This window comes from Suricata suricatta, chromosome 12, assembly GCF_006229205.1.
Source record: "Suricata suricatta isolate VVHF042 chromosome 12, meerkat_22Aug2017_6uvM2_HiC, whole genome shotgun sequence".
NCBI lineage: Eukaryota > Metazoa > Chordata > Mammalia > Carnivora > Herpestidae > Suricata > Suricata suricatta.
This window is the reverse complement of record NC_043711.1, coordinates 56,908,345-56,931,015: the sequence shown is the minus strand read 5'-3', so window position 1 is coordinate 56,931,015 and position 22,671 is coordinate 56,908,345. Positions and strand designations below refer to the sequence as shown.

Below are 22,671 nucleotides of genomic sequence, written 5' to 3'. Positions count from 1 at the left end.
GCCTTCATCTCACTTATTACTGGGGAGTTTGTGCATTTCTAACCCTCATTTCTCCGCCCCACCGAAGGTCTGCTTGTCTGCCTTGTGTATCACAGAGTCCTCTGGACATAGCATACTATAGATGCTCAATAAATATTTGTTTGAATGAAATAAAAAAAAAAAAGCTCCTCTCCCCGCCCCCCAATATAGAGATTTGGCCTGGTCTTTTCTGTCCCAAACTTTTCTCTCACAGGAGAGCCAAGTGTGAAGGCCAAGACCACATTTTTCCCGGAGCCCCCACCTCAGGTCAGGATTACAGAGGAGGGGGGGCCATTCAGGCCGTGGATGCGGGCAGGACAGGCCCATTGGGAGACAGCTTTGTGTCCGGGGAACCAGAAGGGTTTCAACGCCAGGGCTGAAAACAAACAATGAGGACATGATAAGTGACTGCCAAGGCCACAGTCAATGGGCGGGAGGCCTTTGGGGGCATAAGGAAAAGGGGTTCAGGCGACACACCAGCAAGATATTAGTGGTGGTCCTTCTCTACTTGGGGCTCAGCAGTGGTGGGTGCCTCGCTATTGCCGTGTTCAGCGCCTCTCCGGAGCGGGGGATGCAATAGCCCCCTCCGCCGCCCCTCCGTTTGGCGGGGGCCGAAGCACTGGGATGAGAGGCGCAGCAGGCCTCAAAGGCCTTTGCCGAGGAGGCGGCACCGATCCCCGCGCTTCTGACCCACCGCGGGTGGCAGGACTCCCTTCCTTCCCTCGCCCCATCCACCCCAGCGCCCGCAGGGGTCTGAGGCTCGGGCCGGGCCCGTCCCCAGAGCGGGAGCCGCAGGGAGTGGCGGCGGCAAAGCAGCTCCTCGGCCCAGTGGGCTCGGTTCGACCGTTAGGTGCGCGCCCCGCCCCCGACGTCCCAGCCGCCGCGCGCCAGCCCCGCCCCTCGTCTCCACCGAGACCCGCACGCTTCAAGGCGCCAGTCTTGCAACGACTGTCCAGAAGTCCAGTGCCTTCTCCGGACACCGCGAGCGGTCTCCCGGACTCCGGTTGACAAGCAGGTTCCCAGACTTGCTTCCCTGAGAGTCAGCCAATCGGTTCAGGGAGATGCGTGGCGATTTCCTTTATTAGGGAGGCGATGGCTGTGACCGACGAGGATCGCAGGTTTGGGAAAGAAATGGCCCCAAAGCCCAGAGAGCTTAGACCCCTTGGGTCTATGGAGTCCAGGACCCGCACTGGAGCTTTGCTGCTGCACGGCTACCGGAAGTGGCGCTTGTTTCCCTGGGGTGGAGCTGAGGCCAGACCCCAGGTCTTCGAGCCACGGGCACGGATACCCTGGATAACTAACTTGCCCTCCGCGAGGCTGCGGTGAAAGACGTTCTGAGGGTGTTGTAGCAAGGACTGTGCTGGGGTAGGGCCCCTCCTGCCGTCTCCTAAGAAGGCCCCGGCGAGGACACTGCTGCTCTGGGGACTGCCAAACCGCAGCAAATCAGACCCTCCCAGCAGCTCTGCAAAGCAGACCCTGCGATTTCAAAACAGGGAGGCTGAAAGAACATTCTAGCACCCACCTGTGGTCTCTCCCATTTCAGGCTAGGCCACATCTAATCCTGCCAAGGAGATGAATTGCTAGTATCATTGGAAGACGACCCCCTGCCCAGTGAGAATTTTAGATGTCTAGAGTCCCTGTGGAGGAACTGATGTGGTCAAAAGCAGATATACTGGGTCAGGCTGACCTGAAAGCGGCTTTACGGGGTTACATGGGGAAGTGAAAGCTGGTGCGCACACCTGACTATACGCAGCACCAGCCTGCAGAGCTAGCTTCCGGCATGACCTTGTAACTGATCGCCACTGACTGACTCCAGGCTGGAGTCCCTATTCCTGAAGCTGCCTTCAAGGTTTGTGCAGTGAGCACCCGCTGGCCTCTCCCTTCCTCTTTAGAACCCACCCCCAGCCCCCCGGCCCTGTGGGGATACTGGACGCTGGGGACCAGTGCCTCCCAAGCGTGCCTGATCATAACCCCACTGAAGACCCTTTCACATGCAGAAGCCCCGAGATGCCCAAACTAAGGTCCTAAAAACTGCCACTAATTCTGGGGCCCCCTTCTGGCTGGCTGGCTTGTTAACCAGCAACCTGCCTCGGGCAGTAACGCGGCACCCACACTCGGGCACCCCAGTGATGCATCAGTTCAGGGGCACATTGTTCTCTGGAGTCCTTGCCTCCCTCCTACCCAGGTGTGGCTTCCCAGGGGGATGGGAAGCTGCAGTTTCCTCCAGCAATAAGGGCGCGTGAAGAGCAGTTCTGCCGGCTTCAGGCCTTGATTAAGGAAGGAAAAAGGGTTTTTTTCCCCCTACACAGACACACACAAAGGGATGGAAATAAACCTGTGCCCCCAATACTAGTGTCTTGCTAACCTGTCAGGGCCAGGGAGGCTAGGATACAATGGCTCCGGTGCCTTGCCTAGTTGGGTATGGGGCCTGAAGCCCTAAACTGCAGCTGCTTTCTCACCATCCAGAAGTGATCAAAATCACCTGGTAAGCTTTCCAAATTAACCAGTGCCTTCTTTCAAACCAGTTGAATTGAGAGCACTGAAGGTGCGGCCTCGACTTGATATTTTATTTTAAAAATTGTGTGTGTGTGTGTGTGTGTGTGTTAAGAGAGTAAGCTCACAGAGCAGCAAAGGGACAGAGAGAAAATCAGGAGTCAGAAGTTAGATGCTTAGAGGTGCCTGGATAGCTCAGTCAGTTGGCGTGTGACTTCAGCTCAGGTCATGATCTCGCGGTTCAGGAGATCGAGCCCCGTGTTGGGCTATGTGGTGACAGCTCAGAGCAGGGAGCCTGCTTCAGATTCTAGATCTGTCTCTGCTCCTGCCCAGCTCACACTGTGTCTTCGTCTCTCAAAAATTAACATTAAAGAGGGGAAAAGAAAATGCTCAAACATCTGAGCCACCCAGGTGCCTGTAAAGATAAAGTTCTAGCACTCCAGACAACTGTAAGGCATCACCAGGGGAAGGATGACTGTCTTAGGACATGAGCAAATACTGCCTTGGCAGCTCAAACTTTGTGGCCCAACCTGAGGAGATGGGCTCCAGGAGCTCCTAATGGTCAAAGGGATGAGAACCGAGCTTCCAGGCAGGGCCTTCCAGTTTCCAGAATGGCGGCGGTGAGTGCCATCTGAAGCTGGGCTCACGGGGAAGCCTGGGGGGCAGGGGAGCACCACACCGCCCTGGACCATTGGATGGGACGAGGAGAGAGGGGGAAAGGGCGCCCCAAAGGCATTCCGTTTTCCTTCCTGCTTCTATATCCTTCCACAAGCAGAGCTGGCAGGTGCGGTCCACGGTTCCAAGCATGGTGGCCCAAGTATCCTCCGTCCTCACTCCTCCCGACACTGCTCGAGGCTCACGCTCGGTCTACACAAGGAGGTGCAGCACAAGGCTGCAAACTCAAAGTCGCTCTCAACCTGGGTCAAGAGCTGAATTTCCATCCCTTCGTCTTGCCGGCAGTGTGATTCTGAGTACTCCCTGGACCAGACTCCTTTTGCAGCGAGGCCGGTGCCAAGGGGGTGGCTACTTGTGTTCCCAGGAAGCACACAGAGCAGGAAGTGTGCAAGCAGGAGCAGAGGCAGCTGGGATTTCTGTGAGGCTAAGCCCTATTGTCAGGGTCATGGACTTAGAGATACCCACTGCCTCTATTGTCAGGGTCATGGACTTAGAGATACCCACTGCCTTTGACTTTGTTACATCAACAGTTTCCCTTTTAAAAATAAAATGTACATAGCATAAAATTTATCATTTTAACCTTTTTGTAGTGTGGAGTTCGGTGGCAATAAGTGTACTGTGCAAACATCATCACTATTTCCAGAACGTTTCCAGCGGCCCAAATGAAAACTGATTATCAACCAAATATTATTAGCTCTCTCTTCCCCCGCCCCCAACTTCTATCCTACGTTCTGTCTTGGATTTGTCTCATTCTATGCACCTCATGCAAGTGGAATCCTACATAACTTAACCTTCTGTGTCAGGCTTATTTACCTATTTACTTACCTTCAAAGTGTATCCATGCCATAGCATGACTCAGAACTTTATTCCTTTTTTACGGCTGGGTAGTAGTGTGTGTGTGTGTATGTGTGTGTGTGTACACACATATACATTTTGTTTACCTATTAATCTGCTGATGGGCACTTGGGTTGTTACCACCCTGTACTGCTATGAACACGATATAGGAGTATCTCTCTGAATCCCAGCTTTCATTATTTGGGGTCTATACCTAGGAGTGGAATCGCTGGGTCATGTAGTAATTCTATGTTTAACTTTTTGAAGAATGGCTAAACTATGCTGCACGGCACTGCGCCATCTTCCATTCCCTCCAGCAATGTGCTAGGCCTCCAGTTTTTCCACATGGATCTCAACACTTGATTTTATTTTGTATAACAGCCACATGAAAGAATGTGAAGTGGTTTGGATTTGGATTTCCAAGTGACTAATATTTTTCATGTGCTTATTGGCCATCTGTAGCTCTTCTTTGGAAAGATGTGTTTTCAAGATTTTTTGTTGTTGGGTTTTTTTTGTTGTTGTTACTGAGTTGTATTGAGTTTTTGGGTTCATGACCTGAGCCAAAGTCGGATGCTTAACCGACTGAGCCGCCCAGGCGCCTGGGCTTACAGGAGTTTTGTAATCGGTTTTCTATCAGGAAGTTAAGTGTGAGAACAACTTTGTTCTTTTTCAAGGTTGTTTTAGCTTTCAAGGTCCCATGGTTTTCCATATGCATTTTAGGATAGGTTTTTCTATTGCTGCAGAAAACATCCTGAGATTTTGATAAAGACTGCACTGAATCTGTACAGTCTTGGTTGTACTGTAGCCTTAATATTAAGCCTTCCAATCCATGAAGATGAGAAGTCTTTCAGCTCATTTAGGTCTTCAGCTTCTATCAGCAATGTTTTATACTTCTCAGTGTGCAAGTCTTTCACCTACTGGTTAAATTAATATTTTATTATTTGAGAAATTGGACCAAAAACCATAAAATACCTAGGAATAAACCTAACCGAAGAGGTGAAAAATCTACACACTGAAAACTATAGAAAGCTTATGAAAAGAGGGGTGGCCTGGGTGGCTTAGTCAGTTGAGCATCTGACTTCAGCTTAGGTCATGATCTCATGATTTGTGGTTCAAGCTCTGTGTCAGGCTCTGTGCTGACAGCTCAGAGCCTACTTCGGATTCTGTGTCTCTGTCTCTCTGCCCCTTCCCTGCTCATGCTCAGTCTCTCTCTCAAAAATAAACATGAAAAAAATCCCACTTATGATAATGAAAGAAGTTGAAGACACCAAAAAATGGACAAATATTCCATACTCATGGACTGGAATAACAAATATTGTTAAAATGTCAATACTACCCAAAGCAATCTACATATTCAATGCAATCTTTATCAAAGTAACACCAATATTCTTCACATAGCTGGAAAAAACAATCCTAAAATTTGTATGGAATCAGAAAAGACCCTGAATAGCCAAAGCAATCCTGAAAAAGAAATCCAAAGCAGGAAGCATCACAATCCCTGACTACAAGCTGTATTACGAAGCTGTAATCACCAAGAGAGTATGGTGTTTGCACAAGAACACTCAGATCGATGGAACAGAATAGAGAACCCAGAAGTGACACCACAAATGTATGGCCACCTAATCTTTGACAAAGCAGGAAAGAACATCAAATGGACAAAAGACAGTCTTTTGAGCCAATGGTGCTGGGAAAACTGGAGAGCGACACACAGAGGAATGAACCTGGACCACTGTCTTGCACCATACAGAAAACTAAACTCCAAGTAGATGAAAGACCTAGACGTAAGATGGAAGCCAGCAAAACCCTAGAAGAGGACCTCGGCTGCAGCAGCTTCTTACTCAGCACGTCCCCAGAGGCGAGGGAAACAAAAGCAGAGATGAACTATCGGGACCTCATCCAGATGAAGTGTTTCTGCACAGCAAAGGAAACAATCACCAAAACTAAAAGGCAACCAACAGAATGGGAGAGGCGGTATTTACTAATGACATATCAGATAAAGGGGTAGTATCTAAAATCTATGAAGAACTTACCAAATTCAACACCCAAAAAACAAACAATCCAGAGAAGAAATGGGCAAAAGACATGAATAGACACTTTTCCAAAGAAGACCTCCAGATGGGTAATAGACATGAAAAAATGCCCAACATCGCTCATCATCAGGGAAATACAAAGTAAAACCACGAGATACCACCTCACACAGCAGAGTGGCTAACATTAACAACTCGGGCAACAACAGATGTTGGTGAGGATGTGGAAAAAGGATCTCTTCTGCACTGCTGGTGGGAATGCAAACTGAGGGAGCCACTCTGGAAAACAGTATGGAGGTTCCTCAAATAATTAGAACTGGCCTACAACCCAGTGATTGCACTACTAGGGGTTTATCCAAGGGATACTGGTGTCCTGTTTTGAAGGGGCACGGGCACCCCAATGTTTATAGCAGCACTATCGACAATAGCCACAGTATGGAAAGACTCCAAATGTCCGTTGACAGATGAGTGGATAAAGAAGATGTGGTGTGTGTATGTATACAATGGAGTATTACTTGGCAATCAAGAAGGCCGAGGTATAGCCACCTGCAACTACGTGGATGGAACTAGAGGGTGAAACAACTCAACAGAAAGAAATATCGTGACTTAACTCATGTGGAATTTAAGATACAAAACATTTAAACATAAAGGAAGAGAAGCAAAATCACAGGCAAACAGGGTTGCTGGAGGGGTTATGGGTGGGGGTGGGCTAAATGAGCAAAGGGCATTAAGGAGGACACTTGTTGAGATGAGCACTGGGTGTTATATGTAGGGGATGAATCCCTGGACTCTATTCCTGAAATCATTATTGTGCCATATGCTAACTAACTTGGATTTAAATTAAAGAATAAAAATATAGTGATATTTTATAACTTAAAAATCCTTTATTCTGAGACTGCTGTAAATGAATTTCGATCTAAGACTTCTATCTTCCAAACTTGTGAGAAAATAAAATCCTGTTGTTTTAGTCATCCAGACTGCAGTAAACTCCTACCACATAAGAGAGCATATATCCAAGAGAAGAGCCAAAGAACAAAATGGGATCAGTGACCTGACAGTAGTCTGGCACATGGGAAAAGGACTGAGAGAGGACACATCAAGGTCAGGTTCAGAGCTGGCTTCCTGATAAAGTTCATGGTGTGGTAAGTCAGATCATGATCTGTCATGATGAAGGTGAGAGACAAAGATCAGGGTCAGTGTTAAGGTCAAGTTTAAGGAGAGTTATCAATTATTTCAAGATGGGGCTGGTTAAAGTATGGATCATGGTCTGTGTCCAATGGATGGTTAAGATATAAGGTTCAAGGTTACATGGGTCGGTCAGTACAGTGGCAGGATCAATATGAAAGTAATAGTATTTCAAGGTCACAAAAGGTTAGAATGACTGTCAAGGTCAAAAAGTGAGAATCTAGACCAGGATCAAGGTCAGGTTCAAAATGAAAGCAAGATATAGTCATGATGATCAGAGTCAGAACCAGGGTCAGATTCAAGGAAAACTTCAAATTCACCTCAGGGTAAGGGTTTCTCACAGTATGGAAGGTTTTGGTGTCAGGAAGAGAGTCCCAAATGGGGACCTGGCTGGCTCAGTCAGAAAAGAGTGCAGACACTCGATCATGAGTTTGAGCCCCTTGCTGGGTATAGAGATTACCAAAAACAAAACAAAACAAAAACAAACCAGAAAATCAGAAGAATTAGGGCCATTTCAAGGTCCAGTAAAAATTTAGGGTAAGACATGGTCAGAGTGGTGGTCTGCATCAGAATTAAGAGTCAGCTCAAAGGTGCAAGTAAAACGGATAAGGCCCAGGGTCCAAGTCATTTTTAAGTTCATGGCAGCTCGAAATCGGGGCTTATCATTAGTGATGACAGATTCAAAGTCAAGTAAAAACTCAGGACATGAGATGGCCAGGACAGTGATGAGATGTTTCAGCTTTAGGTTGAAGGCACCAGTGTCAGTATCTGGTTTAGTGTCACAAATTAGGTCAGTTTCAAAGACAAGTTAAAACTGAGAGCAAAATATGGTAAGGATGATGGTTAGGTTCAAACAAGGGTCAGAAGGCCTAGTTCAGGAGGACTTTTCAAATTCCAGGTGAAATTCATAGTCATTCCAAGTTCAGGCAGTGTTAAAATCAGGATGATTATCAGTGTATATGGATGAAGACCAAGGTCAAGATCAAGTCTGAAACAGTGAGCTATAGTGAGAACATTAGTGGATCAATGTCAGAAGACCAAGGTCAAGATCAAGTCTGAAATAGCGAGCTACAGTGAGAACATTAGTGGATCAACGTCAGATTCCAGGTCAACTTCAAAGTCAACCCAAGGTCATTTTAAGGGGATCATGGTCAGGACCAATAGCGTACAAAAGACAAGATCAAGATCAAGAGGTTTTAGGTTAAAATCAGTGACTCACTGAGATGGAGGATGATCAGGGCTGGGATAAAGGTTAATGTCAAGGTCATTTCATAATCAAATTCAAGAGTAAGTTCAGCATTGATTTGGTTAATTAGCATGCCAGCATCAGGCTGAAGATCAGTTTTGAAGTTCAAGCCCATTCCAAGGTTGTGACAAATATTAAATATGCTATTTAGGGTGAAGTTCAGGTCAATCTCAAAAGGAGGCAAATCAAGAGAACCATGATATCCAGAGGCTGAATCAGGGTTAGGATCGAGGGCATGTTCTAGGATAAAACCAGTCTAAGATATCTTTACAGTCCGGACGGGTCAAGATTGGGTTCACAGAAAAGGTCCAGTTTGGGGGTAAAGTACAGGGCCAAGTTACAATTAGGATGAGACATGGTCAGAATAGGATGAGGGGCAATATCAGGTCAGGTTCAAAGGGTGACACATGGTCAGGATCAGTTTCAAGGCCAGGAAGATCATCAAGGTCACAATGAAGGTTAAGAAGTTCATCATCAATTTAATGTTCAAGGTCAAACTGGGGCCAAAATCATTGGTCTATTTTTTTTAAGTTTATTTTTGAGAGCACAAGTGAGGGAGGGGCAGAGAGTGAGCGAGTGAGGAAGCGAGAAAATCTGAAACAGGGTCCAGGCTCTGAGCTGTCAGCACATCGGGCTCAAAGCCACGAACCATGAAATCATGACCTGAGCCGAAGTCGGACGCATACCCAACTGAGCCCCCCAGGAGCCCCAAAATCATGGGTCTTTGAAGAGTGTCTGGCTGAGCATCTGGGCCTGGGTCAGAATCAATGAAACAAGATGGAGGCGAACTCAGCAATATACATTCACCTCAATGTGTATTGAAATGTTTGAGAGTTTGAGCCAATTAACAGGAGTCTTGGGGCGCCTGGGTGGCTCGGTTAAGTGTTTGACTTGGGCTCAGGTCATGATCTCTCAGCTCGTCAGTTCAAGCCCCACATCAGGCTCGGTGCTGACAATGGAGCCTGGAACTGGCTTCAGATTTTGTATCTTTCTCTCTCTGTGTGCCCCTCCCCTGCTCGTGCTCTCTCTCTGAAAAATAAATAAAAATTTAAAAAATATATAAAAAAAAACTAAATTAGGAGTCTAACTAGTATAAGCACATTCAGTCTCGATCATTTGGTTTATGTTAACTCCCAACTGCAAGTTAATGTAAACCAAGATGGACACAAGAAGTGTGCTCGACACATGCATCTCTGGCACATTCTTACTGGGAGGTAGAGTGAATTAGGCACCAATCTAATCAGTGCTATTGAAAAGCATCATTATTAGTTCAAACAAGCTTCGTCTCAGACATTCTTCTAAAAGGCAAAACCTCATTACCTAGTTAGTATTAACTACCATGGACGTTAGCAATGCAACACACATTCATCTCAAAGGCATATTTTTAATGAGAAGTGGGAGGACTTAGGTTTGATCTGAATAGGAGTCTGGGTAAGAATTCTTGTTAATGCAACAAAATCCGCCTGGGACTCCTCCTAGACTGTTGGAGTAAGCACAGTAATCCACACTCACATTGTGAGACAAAGTGAATTTGGATCCAACCAAAGCATACTACATAAATCCGTGTTAGCACAACGGATGCATCCCCATTCTTCTCAAAAAGTCTTCCCATCAGAGCAGCAGCAGCCTCCGTCTCCATTCACATTCTCACCGGGAGGCAGAGCACATGCAAATGACCCCAAGGAGTGTTACTGAAAGGAATCCATTAGTGAAAACAAACTCCATCCCAGACATCCTTCTCACAAAACTAAATCCTTCTTGCCTGTTGATACAACAGGCTTATGGTGAATGTAAGTGAGACTACGGAGAAAGATACTGTACTAGTGCAGCCACTCCCTCTTACTTGTCAACAGTCAGGATCCGTTTTACAATGATGGGTGAGATGAGGTCATGGTCATTTCCACATTTAAGGTGAGGACTGGAGAACACAATCGCGGAACAGAGCCTGGTCTGTAGAGGAGAGCATGGCACAGGGTCCCTAAACAGAGAAGCTCTAGGCCATGCAGCGCCAGCCAAGGTGGAGTTGGAGCCTTGTGCTTCTAAGAATGTGCTCTATAACACACCAATGAAATCAAGAGCATGTGTGAGGAAAGGATCCAAATGAGGAGCCTGGGAAGTGGGAAGGTAAAGTGTAGCAAAGGAGAATCCAAGGGCTTCATCCAATGGGAGCACTTCTAGAAGCAAAACCAACGCCAACCCTCTGATGTGGCATCAATTCAGGTCCAGCTAGTGACCTAGAATGTTGAACCCAGGGCCCCTGCTGCCAAATCATCCTCTCCTGTGACAAATCAGAAATCCAGAACTATGGGGTATCTAAGTATCAGTGACGACGCCAATCACAACATAGGACAAAGGAACACTAAGGTTGAGTTGCGGTCATACCCATGGGCCGTGCACGATCCACAGGCAACCAGCTCTTAGGGGACAATGTCTTCTCCATTCAGAGTCCCCAGACCCCGTCACTGTGATTTAGAAAACCAAACCCCAAACTAGGGGCAGGTACTGCAAAGCTGGCTGTGACAAGGCCTTTCTGCAAAGCACCACCAGGGGCCAGGGGTGGAGGGCTCTGGTGCTTGGAGCCCTGGCTAGGATTACCTAACATAGTCTCTCCTAAGCCAAGGGTCTATAGAAGGAAAAAAGACAGGGCAAAGGCAGATGATCTTTGTTCTTGTTACATTTTATTGGCATCATGTTCATCTCTTTACAGAAGAACTTGGCCCACACCGTAGAATGCAGACCTCTGGAACAGGGGGAAGTGCTCCGTTAAGCAAGCTACAATGCAGGGCAGGTCCGAGGGAGGGGCACAGCGGCCAGGGCTCCATACCAAAGAAACAGGGTAATTAATAATGGGCGATACTGGGAGTCGGTGGGGAAAAGGAGAAAAAGGTTTGCTAACCTAAGGATACCACAACCCTGAAAGGAGCGCCTTCTAGAACAAAGGTAAAATCACTAGGACAGAAGTGTTAGGATTTTCTTTTCCCTCTTATCAGTAGGATGCTGACCTATAGGGGACTGAAGTGGGGGAAGGGGGAATGAGACTTTTAATTTCTCAAACAGCCATTTGTCCACTGCACGCACCACTGTATTATGCAAATCAACCTTTTGGAAAATTTAGACACAGAAGGGAACTAGACAGTTCTCCCCCTGGAGAGATGAAAAGCTTTTTGGCTCTTAAGTCTTTGATAAAAGGCGCACGTAATTCTTGTGTCTGCTGTACAGAATACTGCCTCTAGCCGGACTTCTGAATTCAGAGTTGCTAACACTCTGCAAAATCCAGACAGGGTTCAACCCTCCATCTTACACGCCTGCATTACAGGACTTAAACACATAATCCAAGAATTTCTTACACTAATTTATACATTTTTAATTGGTTGCATATATTAACATGTACTATAAGATTCTTTTCTAAGAAGCATTACATAATAAATGGATACTGTAAAAAGATCTGATTAGTTAAAAGTAACAAGCATTAACAGATACATACAAAACTCAGCCTGATCAGACTGGGTGTGAGCCTGTAATGAAGCAGGGGCACCAGCCTTCCCAAGTGGTAGCCTTCACAGGAGGGAGGGGTCGGGGGTAAAAAGACCACAAGACCATTAAAAAATCAGATAACTAATTAGACACAGATTAACTGTAAACAGTTCTCTCCCCCCAGTGGACAAAAAGAACACGATTCCGATGCCGACGCCACACCAGAACGGTTTCTAAAGCCTGCCTGTCCTGCTGACACAGAGCTGCTGCGGCGGCGGCGGGTGGGCAGACCCCGACCGAGTCCTCACAGGCCTGCGCTGGAGTCTGTCTGCTCGTGCCAGGTGTAGGGGTGTGTGTGTGTGTGTGTGTGTGTGTGTGTGTGTGTGCGCGCATGTGTGTGCGTGTGTGTGTGTGTGTGTAAGGGCGAGTGTGTTGGGGTTTCTTTTGGCAGCTGGATTCGAGAGACGACTTTATGTTGTGTTTGGAAGGGGAGAGGGAGCTTGTGTTGGAAGGCCTAAGTGTGTTCTTTGTCTGTGAAGGACTCTGTGCTCTGCTCTCACTGCCCCTTCAGCAACTGCAGCTTTCCGCTGAGGCCTTGGCCCGGTCGTTCTTGTCCAGTTTGATGGGTTCGGGGAATTCATTGTACAGCTCCACCTCTGTCTCCTGGGCAGGGAGGGAGAGGGAGAGAGGGGGAGAGGGGGAGAGGGAGAGAGGGGGAGAGGGGGAGAGGGGGAGAGAGAGAGGCCTGTTACTCGGGGGATGGGGAGACTTCCAGCTTGGCTCCGGCCCTTAGTGCGGCTCCTCCACCGGGCACAGTTGGCAGGGGCCGGGGGACAGACCTGGGCGTGAAAGGAGGGCTTGGCAGAGGCTGCTCAATGCTTGGGGACCAATTGAGAGGAAGGCGGGTTCTGCAAGAACTCGGGGACGAGGTGGACAGAGAAATTCAGCAGGAAGAGCAGCACTCGACACGGAGCAGTCAAGGCAGAGCTGACTCACGCTCTCCATCATGACCAAAATCTCCCGGCATGAGGACCACAGCTTTCCAAGCGGTCCGTGTCCTGTTATTACCAACACCTCAGAAGTCAGACCTCAGCACGGGCTGGACCCTGGCAGCTCTTAGCCCTTCCAAGAGGCAGGAAGGGGCTGGTGCTGGAGTGCTGGCTGCCCTTACAGTCCCAAAGCAATTCTCCAGGTCCCTATTTGCCATTCGTTTTTCTGGACTTACAGTCTATTTTCTCCTTTCAAAGTTAAAAGGGTTTTGTCTCAAAGTGCTGCATACTAAGAAACTAGCTATGGATGAGCTCTATCACCAACTGTGGTGAGCGGTCACAGCAGCCGGAGAGACTGTGAGACTTTCTGCTGAACTAACAAGCACCTGGTGAGGAATTTTCTACTTCCTGCTGTAGGAGAACAATCTGTCACTTAAGCACCGAGCACCTAGGTCACAGCAACTGCTCTAGGGGACAGGGATGATACAAGCAATGTTTTTATTTACTAAAGGTTGTCTAGGGAACGGGGTGCCTGGGGGGCTCAGTCAGTTGAGCATCTGACTTCTGCTCAGGTCATGATCTCATGGTGTGAGGGTTCGAGTCTCTGTCGGGGTCTGAGCCAGCTGTGTGGAATCAGCTTTGGATTCTCTCTGTTCCTCCCCCACTCATGCTCTCAAAAATAAATGTGGAAAAAAGTGAAAAAACAACCAGGGAAAATTATTCTATTCACAATAGGTATAAAAGTAAAAACCTCTAAGAATACACATTAAAAAAACAAAAGGTGTACTGAGGTAACCAGAGTGTACAATTCAGTAGTTTTTAAGGTGCTCACAAAGCTGGGCAACCATCACCACTAATTCCAGAACATCCTCTTCACCCCATAAGGCAACCCTGCACTCATTAGCACTCATTCCCCACCCCACCAGACACCCCCAAGTCTTGGCAACCAGTCATCTACTTTCATTTTTTAAAATATTTATCTTTGAGAGAAAGTGTGAGAGGGAGAGGCAGAAATGGGGGGACAGAGGATCTGAAGCAGGCTCTGTGCTGACAGCAGGGACCCCAAGGTGGGGCTTGAACCCATGAATCGTGAGAACATGACCTAAGCTGAAGTTGGATGCTTAACCAACTGGGCCACACATGTGCCCCCACCTACTTTCTGTCTTAATAGATCCGCCTATTTTGGACACTTCATTGGATGGACTGGTGGCACGGCAGATGATGTTGACCACTTGCTAGTGAGCAGCTAAGAGCAAGGACTGAGGCCCTCCTGCCTTCGAGGAAAACGATCTGGTACCACTTTTTATTATTATTACTTTATTAATTTATTTTTAAAGTTTATTTTGGGAAAGAGAGAGGAAGCGACTGCGCAAGCAGGGGAGGGACAGAGAGAATCCCAAGCAGGGGCCCTGCCATCAGCTTAGAGCCTGGTGGGGGCTCGCACTCACGAACCATGAGGTCATGACCTGAGTTGAAACCCAAAGTTGGGACACTTGACCAACTGAGCCAGCCGCCCAGGTGGCCCGGCACCATCTTTTAAAAGCACACATACCTTTCAATCTAACAATCTTACTCCTGAGAGGCTAGCATGTAGAAACAAAACAGCATTAGAATAAGGCCACGGAGACAGCAGTACGGAGAGAGAAAAACTGACAGTGAAGCAGTCAACAGGGCACTGGCGGAGCCCAGCTGCGCAGCCCTGCTGAGACTGGCGCACGGTGGTAGCGGGGTCAGGAGAGCCAGCAGGCTACTAAGCTACGTGTGAGAAAGAGGCGGAGAGGGGAGAGAGGCAGGCCCGGGCCTCAGGCCTGCACCTGTTATCTGTGTTTCTCGATGGGCAGTCCTAGTGATCTGGGTGCGGCAGTTCTTTGTTGGGCAAGACCATCCCATCCGTTCATCACCTGTCCCGTTCATCACGGAGCACTCACTTGGTGCAGCCTCCAGTTGTTCCAGAATGGGAACAACCCACTGCAGTTATCTCCCAGCCCACAGATGCGGATGTCCCGGGGTGCTGAGACCCGAAGCGGCCCGCAGACCCAGCCTCCTGGAGCTGCAGAATGTGCCTTGCCCTTCACGGCCACCATGGGCCTCTGCGGATACTCTCTGCAGCCTCTGACATCACCTCACTCCTGACACTCCCCCGCTCCCCAAGCCTGCCTGTCACAGATGACATGATGGACGATGCCTCATGCTATCCCTTAACCCACCAGCCCTAACACAGCTGCTAAATCAAGAGAGCCTTTAGCTCCTGCACACCAACAGCAAGAAGTAACTGTCTGCCTTCTGGGAACAGCCAGGTGAACAACAGAAAGGAAAGAAATCCTTGTTCAAGGAATACAATTCCTAGAGTTTCTGGGGAAGCCTTCCTTCTGGTGATCAAATATATCCGGTTATGAGCATGACAAGGATGAGTCCATCTCAGTTAATCCTAACCATCCTGCAAAGCAAGTGTTCTCTTTCTACATGAGGGGAAGGAAGCTCAAAGATGATCTCTCTCTCTCTCTCTCTCTCTCTCATGATGGGTAGCAGACCTGGGATTTGCGCTCTTCTCCAATGGAAGGAGCAATGTGACCAGGGGCCTCCTAGTGGTCTGCCCTCCTAACAGCAGGCAGGAGAACAAGCACATTCCTAAGGGTGGCCGCAGCCTGGCCTCACCACACCGTCCTGTACAGTTTAGCCACACTCAAGTGGAACTTCTGGAAGCTTTAGCAGAATGCCTCATTACTTCCCAGATCAACACACGGGATTTCTGGCTACATGGACAACAGAGCGAGAGAATACGGACAGGAGGCCAGGCGGGGCGGGCTGGCGGTCAGTCAGCAGAGGGAGCCGGAGAGCCGCTGGGCACCCACCTGTTTGAGTGCGTTCCGTGCAATCGTCTGGAATGCCTGCTCCACGTTGATGGCCTCCTTGGCACTGGTCTCAAAGTAGGGAATGTTGTTTTTACTGTAGCACCAGGCCTGTGCCCGCTTTGTGGCCACCTGGAAGAGGAAGCAGGGTGCGTGTGCTCCAAATCTAGCACGACCTCGACCTTCTCAAGAAGGCTCACCGTCCCTCATCTACAGGGAGCACACCTGCAGGGTGAGGGTGTGTAGGGGGCTGAGGAAGACAGTGGCAGGCCGAAGGTCACCCTGCTGGCCTGCATAATACAGCGACACCTCAAACCCATACTAGCCCACCTGTGCCACAGCCTCGTGCCACAGAGTCCTGTAGCTCTCACCAGTACCCCTACCTCCCCTACCCCATTCCACCCCCCAGCCCTAGCCCATTTTCAGGCATGAGGGGACCGACACTTAGAAAAGGGAGATAATGAGAGCAATGGCCAGAAATAAACCTAGTTATTAACTAAGAGTCTATGTTCCCAAGAGAAATGTTATTTGAAAGCGAACCAGAGCGATTTTACTCAAAGTCCAAAGTGCAATCTTTTGCACACATGGAGATCCAGGCAGGCCCCCAAGGTGCAGGAGAGCAGAATTATAAAATCTAACTCCTGTCTTTCAAGTGCATAAGAAGAACTGAGGCTGAGCAGGCAAAGGCAATGGCCCAAAGTCATAGCCGGTCAGGGCAGCACGAGGATTTGATCCTTGAGCCCTGGTCCTCGAAGGTAGCTGGCCAGAAGGTAGTTCACAGTCCTTTCTAGAGCCATTCTGAGCTTAGTAAAGAATCCTCCAAACCACAGGGCACCTTAGAAGCCAGTGCCTCTCACAGGAGGGGAAAATAACATGGGCCAATAGAAAGCCACCATTTTCCAAGCTCCTCCTGGGTGCCAGGGCTTTTGGGTGCACTGTCATCTGATTCCAGAGTATTCTTTTTTTTTCCCCCCAAGCATGCAAAAGCAAAAGGGCATTTATTATTACGGGCTCGAGCTTGGGCTCACAGACTTCACCAGCACAGTGGATCCGTGCTGAGAGCTCCAGAATATTCTTGTTAGAGGAGTCAACACTCAGACTCCAAGAAGTAGTCCCAAGTTAAAAATGCATGAGCCAGGTTTTTAAACGCAAGTCTGCCTTTAAACCAAAAGACCAAAATGCAGACTGCAACCCAGGCTCAAGTCAAATTATTTCACGGGGACCAAAAGCAATGGCAGGCAGAGGCAACTCCACAAAATGGACTCACTACTTTGTTGGCATATCTCAAAGGGAAAACCTTTGCAGACTTTCACTACCCCTCGGTTGCCACAGGGAAGCAAAACTGACATGCCATTACTGGGTTCGGAAGCAAGGCTCATTTCCAAGGGCTGGACAGGTAACTAGTTTGTTCTCCCCCCGCATCCACCAGTACGGGGCACACACACACACAGAGATACTGGGTGTCGTTCCTTAAAGACACATGGCTTTTTACTCATCAAAACCACAAACAGTAGCCATCTGAAACAGAGCTGCTGCCACTTTTAAAAGGACCAGCAGCCTTGACCTAAGCAAGGGTAGATTCATGAGCCTCCCCATTTCTGACTCCCACTACCTTTAGCACTTACTTGTCTGTTTTCAAGGTCAATCTTGTTTCCCAACACCACGAACGGAAAGTTTTCAGGATCCCGGGGACTGGCCTGGATGAGAAACTCATCTCTCCAGCTATCGAGGGTTTTGAATGTGTTGGGTGCGGTAACATCAAATACCAGAACGCAGCAGTCTGCGCCTCTGTAGAAGGCCACACCAAGGGACTGGAACCGTTCCTGTCCGGCTGTGTCCCAGATCTGCGAGAGACAAAACAGTATTCACTGGGAGGGTATGGCAGAGGAGATAAGCTGGGCCACTCTGAGACACACCACTTCAGAATTCAGGGAACAGACTTTAGTATCAGAGTATCCAAAACAGCCCTGACAGGCGGCATGTGTGAGGGGTGACACAGAGTCCCAACTCTGTTAGAAAACGCTCTTACCTCCAACCAGGTGGTAGTCACTTACGTAGATACTTATGTAAAATTCATGATGTAAACTTAAGATTTATGTACTCTGGGGGTTTTGGGGGGTGATGGAAATAGAGGGAGGTGATTATTCACTGAATTGTACACATTTAAATTTATGTATTTTACTACCAAGTTTACCTTAAAAAAAACCCAGCATGTTTATTTATAACTTAATTTAAAAAAGGCAAACAAAAACTTCTGACAGAGAGAGACGAAGGGAAAGACAGACAGTAAGAACATACTCCAGAATACAGGTGAGAGTGAGCTCTTCATCAACAGAACACCGGGTACTACTGACCAGCTCCGAGAGCCTCACACTGTTCGATGCCATGGCAGGTTAGAGAGCAAAGACAGACTTCCTCACTGCCCTAGATTCCTAACAGGGCCTCCCTGGTCAGCCTGGAGTGACAGGTGTTCTGAGGACTGGTCCCACACCCCCAGCAAGTCCCCAGGTTGAAGAAAGTGTCTAGGGCAGAAGCAGTGTACTCTTACTGACGTATGTCTCCAACGACAAGACTCACCGTTTGCAGGGAACGCACATAGCTTCAGAACAACATTAAGAACCTGGACCATTCTTACGACCCAAATAAGTACCAACTTTATGTCCAAATCACCAGCTAACTCCCCCAAAGGCCCAGGGTTTGAACCAAAATGGAGTGTGGACTGGACCACTTGATCCTTCATCTCCTGATCCAGATTTTGCAGAAAGATGGGTGTGCTCCTCTGTGAGGCCCTTCTCAGGCAGTCAGCCCAGCCTCCCTCCAGGTGATCCAGAACGCCTGGCCATCACGTCAAGTGTCCCCAGGCCACACAGAGGCTGAGTTCCTGGTTCAGGTAAGAAGAGCACCACGCAAGATGAGGGCACGATGCTTGACTAGAATAAATAAATACTCACCAAGGGGAATAACAGCACAGGGCAGAATATGGGATTCACCTGTCATTAGTATTGCCAAGGTAAAGAGAGCTCGTGACGTCTCACACCCCATAATGCCTCCCGAAACATTCTCTGAAAGGAGTCCTAAAGCATAAGATGCAAATCCAGGCAACTGGTGTTCTCTCGGGGACTGGCTCAAACGAACTCTGCAGCAGGGCCAGAGCTTAATTACTGACCGCAAAGCTGGGAGCTCCCATAAAGCAACACAACTACACAGGTTAAACTCTGGTCTACAGACTGGCCAAGGGGAGCTGAGGCTAACAGCACGCTGGAAGGAGGGTGCTACCGCGGTCACCAGTGTCAGTGCTGGGCCAAGGTGCACATGTGAGCTTTGTGTTGACAAAAGTCCCCAAGAGCCCGAGCACACGCCGGTGGGGCACCAGCTCTGAGAAGCCCCCGAACTTCTTCCTGGGCACATGGCCCTGTACAACCAGCACGTGTGGCAGCATGGATGACAGGGAGCCCGACTTTGGCAGCCTGTGCCATTCCCAGGGACCCCAATCGCCATACACGGCAGCTACATGCCCCTCACGCTGGGAGTAACTCTGGAGGCCAGCCAGACTGTAGAGGAGATGTAGGGGGCAGTCATGAAGGTCCATGTGCGGCACTGAATGTGCAGACAGCTGGTTAAGAGCAAAGGCCACTCGAACAGAATCACTAGGAAGTGATGATGACGTAGACGCAAGAGTGAAGGGCAAAAGAAACAAACCCAAAGCCAATTATTTTATCCACCTCTCATCAGAGCTGGGGGACTGAATGCTGCCCTACCAAGACAACAAGCCAGGTACACACATGTAGACACAGTGCGACCTCTAAGGCCAGTGGGTCCCCAGCAGAGGGACTGCTGGTGAGGCCTGATTTTGGGCTTTTCTGGTTTCCCAATATCCTACACTGAATGTGTGTCTCTGAGTGAAAAAAATGAACCCTTGCTCATAAGGAGACTGGGACGAAGGGGGACTCAAGAGCTCGGTCATACAAAAAGTAAAGTAGAAGCAAACAACTACTCCTATAAAAAGTAAGCAAACAAGATTTAAAATCAGAACTTAAATCTAGGCTGGCACGCGTGCGTGTACACACTCACACACAGGTCCATCAGAGAAGTAACATTTTTACTATGTAAACATCTGGATAAGTAAAGTCAAAGTCAAAAGAACCCTCCAAACACTTGCCCGCCCCCCCACCCCCGCCGAGACCACGGTCATCAGCTCATGAAACACTTGAGGTGTCTGCGCTGTGGGGTTTCATGTAGCTGAGACGTTCAGCCACGCGTCACTCCACCTGCCCTGTGAGACGCCGCAGCACTCTCTCCAACAGCGACTCACACCTTTACTGACACCCAACACACTCACAAACTCAGCGAACAACTTCATTCTTGTTTAAAAAAACAAAACACTGCTGCCAATTTGACAATTTTCTGTACTTGTAACTCAGTAATGAGGTAGCCCTTATTACTTACTTACAGAGCCTTTTCTGTATTTCAGGTGCTTGTTTAGGACAGAATCCCAACAGGAGAATTATGTAAGAACTCTACTACTACTTTTGGGTAGAACCAAATGGGTACTTGGAGCTCAGATACACAGAGAAGGCAAAGTAAGGGGGTGCTAAAAAGAAAAGTTGAGGGGCGCCTGGATGGCTCAGTCGGTTGAGTGTGCAACTTCAGCTCAGGTCATGATCTCATACTCTGTGAGTTCGAGCCCCACATCAGGCTCTGTGCTGACAGCTTGGAGCCTCAAGCTTGCTTCAGATTCTGTGTCTCCCTCTCTCTCTCTGCCCCTCCTCCACTCACACTCTGCCTCTCTCTCAAAAAAACAAAAAACAAAAAACAAAACAAAAAAACTAAAAAAAAAAGGTTGGAAAAAATTGGGCAGTTATTCTTAGCAGCTTTCAAAAATTATTTTTTTGAAACCTAGAAAAGCTTAAAAAAAGTTATAGTATGAGATTCTTTTAGTCCTATGGATGGTAAATAGATGATCTGTTACTGTTGAAGTAAGACACTTTTCTTTCCTCTCCATGATTTACTTATTTTATAACCAGAAGTTTGTTCCTTCACCTTCACCTGTTTCTCCCACTTCCCACCCTCCCTCCCCTCTGGCAGCCACAGGTTTGCTCTCTTTATTTATGAGGTTTTGTTTATTCATTTAAGATTCCACATACAAGTAAAATATGGCACTTGTCTTTCTCTTGTCTGACTTATTTCACTTAGTATAGTACCCCCTAGGCCCCTCCATGGTGTTGCAAATGGCAAGATCTCATTCCTTTTTTATGGCGAACAACATTCCGTTGTACATATACGCAAGTTCTCCGTTCATTCATCAGTGGATGGATACTTGGGTTGCTTCCATATGAAGCAAGACACTTACTGAATATTATCATTTTACTTCCAGTCTAATTTTAGTTCCAGAGAAGGTAGTACTACCTTAAAGACTTAGATGAAGTTTTTTCTCTTATTTCAGGAAGATCACTTAACAGCAAACACTTGAGGTTTTTACTTAAGTGATGCAGAGAAATGATGCCATTGTCTGTGATAGCCCCACATAGAATTGTTTTCATTTCCAACATGCTTTGTTGTAAATTTTTAAGTGTACGAAGTCTCTCCCAACAGTGACCCTCTATAATGACACGTGCATGACCTTGTTTCCAGCATGCTGTCAGCGCTCCCTATGGTCAAACCGGATGCTCAGGATTTAAGAGCTGGTGCATCAACTGCCTGAACTGTTGGTCTTGAGGGCCTGGTGAGAGGTCGTTACAGTCCTTCTGCCAACTCTCCACGGCCCCACCGCACAGTAGCCTCGTGGATGCTGTGCCTTTGGGGCTGACATCCACTTTATTCAGCCAGGCCCAGAAGCACTTGCAGTCACAGGACCATGGGAGTTTCTCTGAGCCACACAAGCTGCTGGAAGACTGTTCCCCACGGCATCATTTGACAGCATCGGAAAAGGGGAGGGAGCGAGGGAGAGCAGGGTTCGCGCTGCACCTGCAGTGGTCCCAGCCTGCCCTGCCGCTCTTTTAAATTTGTAGTTCCCTGGAGTCAAGCCATTGGCCATTACAGGTGTCTTCTCATAACTGCCTGCTGATGTCTATTGTCCAGATATCCAGTGGGCTGTCTGTCGACAATATTTTCTTTTGTTCTGTGGTTTGTTTTTGTCACATTGGGGTCTTGTTATTCAAATGTTTAATTTAATGTAGTCTACTATCAATCTTTACTCCTTTATGATTTGCACTTTCTCTATTTTAATCACCAAAGGTAAAAAAAAAATCATTTCTGAAGTTTTCATTTTGTATGTTTCATTCAGTCTTGAACGCTCTGGTTACTCCTCACCCAAATGGGAAACCACCGGCCCCTCCCCTGCACTGTAGAACTCCCGGCTTCGCTACTCCCCTGTAAGCTGCCTCTCTACTCAGCGTTCAGCTGGTGGGGCTGTGTCCTCTCCGCTCCTCTGATCTGTCTCTGGCAGTATCACAATTTCAATTACTATGGCTTCAGAGTAAGTTACCTTTACATTTTTCACGTATACTTGATTCCATCTAATGTTTAATACTGATTGATTTCTGGCTTCTTCCTGAACAATAAAAGGGATTTAAAAGACCCAGAGCAGTCACTAAACTTCCTCTACACATTAAATCGCATAGAATCCAATCTTGGTTTTCGAGGATAGTTTGGAAGTTGCATACTCTTACTATTATGGTCATATTCTAACAATAAATACATGTATACAATTATAGTTTATCTCAATTTCTTACCCTCCAACCTTTCCAAATGAAATCACTTTCCCTCTGTTTGAAGTACATCTTTTAGAAGTTTCATCACAGAACTTAAGGATATACGCTTTCATTCTTAGAGAATACTCTTAGTAGAGACAGAACACTGTGCTAAAGGTTTCTTCCCGAATA

General features: G+C 47.7%; 1 protein-coding gene and 2 long non-coding RNA genes across 3 annotated transcripts in view; 2 read left to right on the top strand and 1 right to left on the bottom strand.

Annotated features, from left to right (window-relative positions):
• Positions 1-923: 923 nt before the first annotated feature.
• LOC115273221 lies at positions 924-3,765 on the top strand. Its single transcript, XR_003900750.1, has 2 exons — positions 924-1,867; positions 3,287-3,765. It is a non-coding gene; the product is annotated as an uncharacterized LOC115273221 (long non-coding RNA).
• Positions 3,766-11,134: 7,369 nt separating this feature from the next.
• The window catches only part of RAB7A (RAB7A, member RAS oncogene family), a 63,613-nt gene continuing 52,076 nt past the window's right edge, over positions 11,135-22,671 (bottom strand). Inside the window, exons 4-6 of the mRNA XM_029916190.1 lie at positions 17,416-17,634; positions 15,794-15,922; positions 11,135-12,615 (exon numbers count right to left, since the gene is read on the bottom strand). Of these exons, the coding sequence (XP_029772050.1) occupies positions 12,520-12,615; positions 15,794-15,922; positions 17,416-17,634 (444 nt within the window). The 3' untranslated portion in view covers positions 11,135-12,519. The remainder of the gene's footprint in view (positions 12,616-15,793; positions 15,923-17,415; positions 17,635-22,671) is intronic.
• Positions 13,233-15,709, top strand: LOC115273218. Its single transcript, XR_003900748.1, has 3 exons — positions 13,233-13,330; positions 14,113-14,234; positions 14,927-15,709. It is a non-coding gene; the product is annotated as an uncharacterized LOC115273218 (long non-coding RNA).